General features: G+C 37.3%; 2 protein-coding genes across 8 annotated transcripts; one reads left to right on the top strand and one right to left on the bottom strand.

Annotated features, from left to right (window-relative positions):
* The first annotated feature begins 529 nt into the window (after positions 1 to 529).
* LOC121778337 (pentatricopeptide repeat-containing protein At2g34400-like) lies at positions 530 to 4,148 on the top strand. 2 transcript variants are annotated; one of them, XM_042175664.1, is made up of 5 exons: positions 530 to 1,422; positions 1,962 to 2,908; positions 3,038 to 3,242; positions 3,540 to 3,821; positions 3,899 to 4,148. In XM_042175664.1, exons 1-3 carry the CDS (start codon positions 530 to 532, stop codon positions 3,106 to 3,108), a joined length of 1,911 nt encoding a protein of 636 aa, XP_042031598.1. In that variant the 3' UTR covers positions 3,109 to 3,242; positions 3,540 to 3,821; positions 3,899 to 4,148. The 2 variants fall into 2 exon arrangements, with proteins under 2 accessions (XP_042031598.1, XP_042031597.1); XM_042175663.1 differs by having other exon boundaries at positions 3,038 to 3,333.
* A 314-nt stretch (positions 4,149 to 4,462) lies between these two features.
* LOC121780176 (histidine-containing phosphotransfer protein 4-like) lies at positions 4,463 to 8,586 on the bottom strand. Of its 6 annotated transcripts, XM_042177693.1 has the most exons (8): positions 8,419 to 8,579; positions 7,459 to 7,786; positions 5,794 to 6,854; positions 5,399 to 5,529; positions 5,219 to 5,287; positions 4,968 to 5,039; positions 4,718 to 4,808; positions 4,463 to 4,637 (listed from the first exon to the last, which is right to left on the bottom strand). In XM_042177693.1, exons 3-8 carry the CDS (start codon positions 5,836 to 5,838, stop codon positions 4,617 to 4,619), a joined length of 429 nt encoding a protein of 142 aa, XP_042033627.1. In that variant the 5' UTR covers positions 5,839 to 6,854; positions 7,459 to 7,786; positions 8,419 to 8,579; the 3' UTR covers positions 4,463 to 4,616. The 6 variants fall into 6 exon arrangements, with proteins under 6 accessions (XP_042033627.1, XP_042033628.1, XP_042033624.1 ...); XM_042177694.1 differs by having other exon boundaries at positions 4,736 to 4,808; positions 5,794 to 7,786; positions 8,419 to 8,580; XM_042177690.1 differs by having other exon boundaries at positions 5,794 to 7,786.
* Positions 8,587 to 8,788: the final 202 nt, after the last annotated feature.

The raw sequence follows: 8,788 nt of genomic DNA, 5'->3' as shown, positions 1-8,788 counted from the left end.
AATGACTTAATTAGGAAGGGACTTCTTAAAATGAAAAAATAACTGAACTATGAGGGAACGGAAGGATTAATTTTGAGGAGTAGTAAGGGATTTATATAAACTACTAGGGTGACGTTCGGTTGCCATGATTAATATCATGAGACTATCCATCTAGGATTAAGTTGTGAGATTGTTTTAGTTGGAGGGAGAGGCTATGACTAATTATCATGAGACTATCCATCTGAAGGGTTCAATCTTATGAACCAAACATGATACATATTTAATAATGAGATTTAATCTTGCCAACCGAACACCCCTTTTGGTGGCGTTCGGTTACCATGACTAACATCATGAGACTATCCATATAGGATTAAGTTGTGGGATTATTTTAGTTGGAGGGGGAGGCTATTACTAATTACCATGAGACTATCAATCTATGAACCAAACATGATACATATTTAATCATTAGATTTAATCTTCTCAACCGAACACCCCTATCCCTAGTAGTACTATTTTAAAAAGGGAGCGTTTTCTGAGTTTAGTTCACAAAATGAATTTTCAAACTAGAGTCTCCGGCAATTTCTTGGCGCCAAACAGAAGCTCGAAGCGGCCAGAAAAAGCACTGATCAATCACCTCTTGCTTCTCTTGAAGCAGAGCAAATCAACCAAATTAGTGCAGCAAATCCACACGCAAATCCTGATCCACTCAATTCCTATGCCTATGCCCAATTACTTGCTCTCCAAAATCATCGAGCTCAAACACTTCGCCTACTCCACCCTCCTCTTCCCCCAAATCCCACCCAACAGCTACGCTTTCAATGTCATGATCAGGGGTCTCGCCACGTCATGGGAGAAATTCGATTCCGCCCTGGATTTGTTCGCCAGAATGAAGAATCTAGGCGTGAGGCCTGACAATTTCACTTACCCTTTCGTTTCTATGTCGTGCGGGAGCCTGGAAGCGTTGGGGGTTGGGAAATCGGTTCATTGCGAGGTTTGGAAATGCGGTCTGCTGGTGGATTTTCACGTGGCGAATTCGCTGATCACGATGTATGCGAGGTGTAGAGAGGTGGGATTTGCCAGGAAGGTGTTTGATGAAATGATGGAGAGGGATTTGGTGTCGTGGAACTCGATTATATCGGGATATTCGAGGCTGGGCTGTGCTGGAGAGGCGGTGGATATGTTTGGGGAGATGCGGGAGTGGGGAGTGGAGCCGGATGAGATGACGCTTGTTAGCGTGCTTGCTGCGTGTGGAGATTTGGGGGATTTGGGATTGGGGGGGTTGGTGGAGGAGCATGTGGTGAGGAAAGGGATGGAGCTGAATTCTTACATTGGGTCTGCTTTGATTAATATGTATGGGAAGTGTGGGGAATTGGAATCTGCGAGAAGGGTTTTTGATGGCATGAAGAAGAAGGAAATAGTCATTTGGAACTCCATGATTACTGGGTTAGTGTAACTTTGTGTGCAGTCTCATTTATAGGTTTTTGTTCTATCACAGTAAAAACTTCATATAATTACCAGGATAGATACAAGTTTATGCACTTTGATAGTACATAAATGTATGTATGTAATGATGCATTGATCGTGTATAATAACTAGAAAAGTGGTACTGCTTGTATTTGGTACTATTATATTTTTCATATAATTCACTTTTTTCTACTTGCTGTAATACTAATGCACGCGCATTTGTGTGTGTAGAGAGAGAGAGAGAGAATGTCATCATTTTTATAAGGAGGCATAAATCCTTAAGATGGGATTAAAAGAAATATATGCTTATTACAATATGGAGTTTATTTCTTAAATATATTGAGTCCTGACCATGATTTTTTATTACTAGATGGAGTTTTTTCCTCTATAAACTATTCGCATATGAGGTTTTTACTGTATCTTGTTGTGTATCCTGCCACGATGGTAATCTCCATCTTTGTGTGTGTTTGTGTTGATTTGTTTTCACCTGTAGTGATTGTTTATTTCATGTGAAATAGATATGCACAGAATGGACAGTCAGATGAAACTCTCTCACTGTTTAATGCCATGAAGGAAACTGGGCCAGAGCCTAATGAGATCACACTGATAGCAGTTCTCTCTGCGTGTGCTTCAATTGGTGCTCTTGATTTGGGGATCTGGATCGATAAATATGCATCCGAGAGAGGATTTCATCATAATATTTATGTTGGAACAGCTCTGGTTGACATGTACGCGAAATGTGGTAATCTGGAATATGCATCAAGGGTTTTTGAAGACATGCCTGTGAGAAATGAGGTTTCTTGGAATACAATAATATCTGCACATGCTTTTAATGGGAGAGCGGAGGATGCACTCACCCTGTTTCAGCGCATGTTAGAGGAAAAAGGCTTATGCCCAGACGACATCACATTCATAGGGGTGCTTTCTGCTTGTGTTCATGCTGGTTTGGTGGATGAAGGGCGTCGATTATTTGATTTGATGAGCTCCTTATTCAAACTGACTCCGAAAGTTGAGCACTATTCTTGCTTGGTTGATCTTCTTTCTCGTGCTGGACGGGTGTATGAAGCTTGGGACTTCATTCAGAAGATGCCTCAAAAACCTGATGAGATTTTATTGGGTGCGTTGCTCGTTTCCTGCCAGAAACTGAAGAACGTAGATATTGGGGAGAGGGTTAGTCAGCTTCTCCTGGAAATGGAGCCCTCAAACTCCGGAAACTATATAATCTCATCTAATATTTATGCTGATGTGAGGAGGTGGGAGGATTGTGCTAGGATGAGAACACTAATGAAACAGAAGGGTGTTACTAAAACTCCAGGATGTAGTTGGATTGAGACGGACGGCCACCTTCGTGAGTTTCACGCTGGTGACTTTTTAATTGAAGATGCAGAAGATATTCACCGGGCTCTTGACATGCTATATGATGATATGGCACTGGAATATGGCGAGGATGTAGAATTATCTCGTGGTAAAATTTTCATCTTGTTGTATCACATATGAGATGTTATCACGAAATTAATTGATAAATATAGAAAGCACACCCACTCTCGGGATTTATTCATTAAAATTCACTTATTACGTGACCATGTCTCTGCAGATGTCCACCTACACTTCCCAAACCATAAAGTTGCTGTCGAGCTTCCATCACCTATTCTATCTCCAATGTAGACTTCAGATTCGTATGACAGGAAATCGAGAAGGCATTACCGGACAGTGGTGATGCTTGAATGATGCTGCAGATGCTCTGAAATCTGAAGCAACTATCGTGTAAAAGCAGGAGCCCCCCTCTCTGGGCTAAGTTGGTATTGTTGCACACTGCATTTCCTCACTTGTTATTCTCAAGCATTGATGCTGTCAGCATATCTTAATTTTCAGGATATTACTTGGCACTAGGTACAGTTAGAAGAATCAAGATTTGGATTAGCAAATATCTGGTCTTTTTTTTATTTCTGTTGAAGCTCATTTACAATCAATTCCATCTCAAAGCTGATTGAGTAAATTAATATCATTGTGAGCATTGTGTTATGTGAAGATAATTGGCATTTGATTATTTCATTTGTTATGCACCCTAAAGTTCATTAACACAATCTCCCCTACAGGCTGGACTCTTCTGATTGCTTTTGTAAATAAGTCTGACAAGGTGAGTACAGGAAGAACACTCCTCCAGCACCATTCTGTCTCTGATATATTTGGAAAACACATTTGCGAGGGAAGGAATTGATGATGCTTTCCTGGTGGCCTTCAGACTCATCGAGATGCCTTGTTAAATTGTGCTGTTGTACTCTGTTTTCTTGTGCTAGAGAAGGAGATATAAGTTATGCTTGTCGACTGCATTTATTCAGCTTACGCCTTGGAAATTTGAATAATAAACCCTCGGATTGGTGAGCAATATGTCACATCTATTATTATCTAGATAAAAATGAAGGCATACATATGCTTGTATGTGGTGGCATTGCAGGTAAATGGAAGGTCAAGGAGAGGTGTCATTTTGTGCACAATGAACTGCAGGTGCTGATTATCATCTCAACTAGGTTTTGCAGTTCATTACCTTAAATTACCCTTTGATTATGTACTTACAGCAGTCTTTCATAATTCTGCCAGATTTTAGTCTCTTTCTCTCTTTCAAAATCTCAACTTTTATGGCTAAATTTTTTGACTCTTGTATGAGGTTTCTTCTCCGGAATATCAAGTTGCTGCTATCTAGCCCAGTATCTTTAGCCTTTTTGTTTAATAATTTTCCTTCAAAAAACTAATCTAAATCTACATTCTTCACAATATTGAAAGGGAACAAATCTATCACACTGATTCAAATCTGAACCTGAACCAGATTTCTCACTTGTGTGAAAACACAACACTGGATATCATGAAACAGCAGGTTGTATTCACGAATTAGATTCGTTATTTGTTGGATTTCGACTTGCTTGATTTCATGAAACAAGTTTGTGTTTTTCATTAGCCCGACAGTCCATGCTGAGATATTTATATTTTCAAGGCCTATAATGCACTGTACAACACTCAAAAAGAAATAAAATTTTCCAATTTAGGGATGAAATAAATCAGCAAATGACATTAAGTTGAACTGATCACTTGCTTACATACATTTCGAAGCTTATTTTTTTCTATAAAAAGGTTACATTATAGCTATTTGGCATCACTATAATCGTTATGTAAGTGACTTAACGAGCTTCTCTTGCAAGCTGAAAACACAAATAAAGAAACAATTAACTTGTGAATCAAAAATCACCTATCATTCCAATACAGAGATATGTATACCCACATGCACAACGTGAAAGACCTGAAAATAATTCTCAAGCTTCCTCTTGAGGGCTGCATGCTCTTGTTTTACCTCTTGGAATTCCCTAATGCACCTACAATGAACATATTGTAAAATTTGTATACTTCTAAATGAAAAAAGGTTACTTACTCCCAAAATCGTGTAAATATTGTAGCACATGGACATACATAACATTTTAACTCAAAAGAAAAAACATAACATTCAAATTTGGCATGAAAATATGGGATAATACCCTTCAACGTTGCCAACATTGCAGTATTCTTGAAATTGTGTGCATTCCTTCTTGACCTTTTTGGCGCCAATGCTGCGGATTCAAGGTTGAGATTATCAAATAAAAAAGCAATGAAATAAAAAAAAATATTAGAGGCAATTATCCGTTTATCCATGAGAATTTTGTTCAGAGCTAAATATTGCACTGTGCTAGTCTGCATTCAATCAATTTCCCAGAAAGTTGGTGGAATATTATATGTACTACATATGTACCTAGTGCTGCTACCCTTGAACTGATGCATGATCTTATCCAGTTTCTCGAAGTCCCGAGGGGTGTTTTTTCTGGATTAAATAATATTAAAGTTGACAATTTAAAAAACAAGAACCAGTGAGAGTCATCGTTTTATTGTAAGGTAAGAAATAATGTTGGCAATTATAGTTCCTGCAACTCACAGTGTCAGTTCAATGCTTTGTATTAGTCGGACCGAGTCAGTGTAGAATAGCTTGACCACTTCTTCAACAAAGTGAGGGTTGGTTTCGTCTTGCAAATCTTCCAGTTGAAGGAACTGTTCATCAAGATATCCCTGAGAGAGAAGCACCACTAGGTTAACAAGGCAAGACAGATCTTAATTATGAGAAGAATGTCTAAAGAAAATTAAATGATGTCATAATGCTAGAGTCAAAACTGGGAAGAATATTATAGATCACTTAAAAATCATTTCTCACAAAGACTATCATTTAAGAATAAAATGAGAAAAAATAAATATTATGGGGCTAGTTTTTGACAATTTTTCAAACATGGCAGATTTAAATATTGCAATTGTTGCTATGGTAAGGGAGACATGTACCTGATCAAATAAAGCATTCCTCAAATAGGCAGCTTGGCGTTCCATTGTATAGAATAAGAAGAAAGAAAGTGAAAAGGAAAATGGTTGAAGTGTATGGTTTATAATAGGAAAAGAGTTACAATGGCATACAGTTATATAGGATAAATATTCTATGCATAACTGGGGGAAAAAGATTCAAGGAAGGTCCCCCAGTGCCACGTCTAGTTTTTGTATGTAATCTTGGATAGGAACAAAACACACATGCACACACAAGAATGTATTGCAGCTGTGAGAGTTTTCACGATCTCACCACATGTACATATGTCATGCTTCTCTAAAACTTGGACTTATAATGATTCAATGATACACAAACACACACAGAGAGATTAAGAGCACAAAATGCTTTAAAAAAATTAAGTTAAAACTAACTGGATTGAAAAGGGTGGTTTAATAAATATCCTATATGTGAATGTCACGCACAGAACAGTAGAGTGTTTTACATCGAAGCTCTTAACTCTTTTCTTTATCGCACAAAGTCTTTTTATATACAATAAAAGAAATTGATACTTATTTTGGTAGAAATAGAGATACATTTATTCCTCTTCTACCCGATTAGAGTAAAATAAAAACATACGATCTTCCAAACTTCACAAAAAATGAAGTGACTTGTGGTTGCCAAGCCAATACCAAATAGTTAACCAGTATACTATTATTGGAATTAAATGCTAGATTATTTTTTAGTACTGACCAATCATCTAATCATGGATGTCCCCTCATGGGTGGGTGGGATGTGGTGGAGGTGGGGGGTAAAGGCAAGAGGCCAATCACCTAACCATGGATACTCCCCTGTGGGTGGGGTACATGCAAGATACTATAAGTGAGTCATTTACTAGAATTTGCCATATTCATGCACTATGGTACAAGGTGTTCTTATCCTCAAAATACTTTACTGACTTGCCACTTCTTAATAATTTGGGTACCCACTAGTTGATATAACTATCTGTAACTTTTGCCAGCATAGTATGATATTCTTGGAGAGACCTCCAAGTGATAAATGGAAATATCACAAATCCCCTACTGCCCTGTGGATAAAGAAGGCTGCTATGTTAGTATACTTGCAAGTCATACAGTCGATGTCTATTTCTGAGTGATACAAATGAAATATTGATTTGAGCAGATGATGATTTGAATAAGGAAGACATGTGAACCTGTTACCTGTGCTCTTGGCACATCTCTAACATATATGTAACTGTGTTAGCACAAGAACACTTGAAGTCTTGTCTACCCTAAATGGCTAAACATGATGCACCAATACAGGTCTACATGAGCTGTGAACTGAGAATTATTATAGCTGATTCTGAATCTAGTATTTGGATATAGTCCAGGTTTATTTGTGCCATCAAACTCACCAAAAAAAAGATTCTGAATTTGGCTATGGTAGCATAGTGTTTTCAGCCACTACTCAGCACAACAACTAGACACATGAAATACACTAGATGTTGTTTCCAAGCAACAAGTTGAAAATAAAACAAAACAAAAGAATAACTTATTTTCAGATTCGTATGGCTAAAACTATATGATATTAGTGAGGTCCCATGAAGAAATACACTACTAGATTGAGGGTTGAGGAATCCCAGAAACAGTGACGACTTTGACCATGGGAGAGTAGAGAAGGAAAAATCTTACCAATGATTAAAAAGAGAGTGTAATACTTCCAGATAAGTAGCTTGGAATCCTTATCATGACTTCTTATCATTGCAGCAATCCACCAGAAGGTGTAAAGTGAAAGCAGAGTTGAGGACAGCCTGCAACTTTATTCTTTACCTACCGGAGGGAAGAGAAACGAACAACTAGCCATCAACAGTCTCTGTATAATGGATGATGTGGATCAGTGGTCACAAAACCAGCTTTTGAATAATATGGCACATAAATGTGACTGTGACTTGTTTTCTTTTCCTGAAACAGATGGATTCTCTTTTCCTGAGTCTCTATCCTCTGTGTTGTCGATAAGAACCTACAGCGGATATGTTAATCCTCGAAATTGTTCAGCTTCCTTCTAATCTAAAAGTAGTAGGGCAGAAAGATTCCTTTACATTAAGCTCTCAAACTTTTTAGTTTTTACCATACACTACTAGAGATAATTATTTTCTCTTTAAAGCTATAACCTCCTAACTCAAACCTCATCTCATAAACCCAGGCATAAAAGAATCCCAGATTCATCATTTGGACCTTAGACTTTGGAATTTAAACTTGAAAACAAGAATTTGTATCTACGTGTCTCTAAAATTCTTGCTCCATGGTTAATGAATGTATTTACTGTCATAGAAATTAGGTTTATCCATATAACAAAATTCACATGTCACATTCATGCTCTCTAAACTTGTACTACAACATACAAACAAGCAATCAAACAATAATCACCACGAATTCCTCATATATAATATAATACGAGAATGAAATCAGTACGGATATAAATTAGTATATTTGAGATGTTCTGTCAGCTGATTCATTAGAAAAGAATAATTATCCCCACATTGAGGGGTGAAAATGAAGCATAAAATTAATTTTACCCTTGTCATCAACGTCGAGAAAGAAATTTAAGATAGAAGGCTTGTCGCCCACTATTGAGCTGCAATCATCACTGACCTTTTCAGCCGCAATCAAAACCGCCGATCATAGTCGTCGACGAAAAAGAGCAGCGCCTTCAGCACCGATGAATGAATTCAGCAGCTTCGATTTAGTCATTTCCTTCTTTGAATTCAGCAGCTCCGACTTACTAGATAACCAATTAACAGTATGATATCGGTATAACTGATTAATCGTTATTTAAATTCAACTTTATAAGTTATGATTGAATTATATTTATTTATTATTCTAAATATATAACTGCATGAAGAATAATACTATGACTATACCAGTGCTTTATTCTCATTATAATTCAGATTATTATTCATTGTGTACTACTCGCACATAATTATGCAACGTTAGCTATAACTCAATTCCAATTGGGATACCC

This window comes from Salvia splendens, chromosome 19, assembly GCF_004379255.2.
Source record: "Salvia splendens isolate huo1 chromosome 19, SspV2, whole genome shotgun sequence".
In the NCBI taxonomy this organism is placed as follows: domain Eukaryota; kingdom Viridiplantae; phylum Streptophyta; class Magnoliopsida; order Lamiales; family Lamiaceae; genus Salvia; species Salvia splendens.
This window is presented reverse-complemented; position numbering and strand designations above follow the sequence as displayed.

Bases quoted from the DNA above. Each gene is read 5' to 3' on its own strand.
- LOC121778337 (XM_042175664.1), top strand. From the start codon at position 530: ATGAATTTTCAAACTAGAGTCTCCGGCAATTTCTTGGCGCCAAACAGA. The intron at 1,423-1,961 runs GTTAGTGTAACT...CATGTGAAATAG, and splicing joins TGGAACTCCATGATTACTGG to ATATGCACAGAATGGACAGT. The intron at 2,909-3,037 runs GTAAAATTTTCA...ATGTCTCTGCAG, and splicing joins GGATGTAGAATTATCTCGTG to ATGTCCACCTACACTTCCCA.
- LOC121780176 (XM_042177690.1), bottom strand. From the start codon at position 5,838: ATGGAACGCCAAGCTGCCTATTTGAGGAATGCTTTATTTGATCAG. The intron at 5,040-5,218 runs GTACATATGTAG...TTGAATCCGCAG, and splicing joins TTCAAGGGTAGCAGCACTAG to CATTGGCGCCAAAAAGGTCA. The intron at 4,638-4,717 runs GTGGGTATACAT...TTGTGTTTTCAG, and splicing joins AGGTCTTTCACGTTGTGCAT to CTTGCAAGAGAAGCTCGTTA.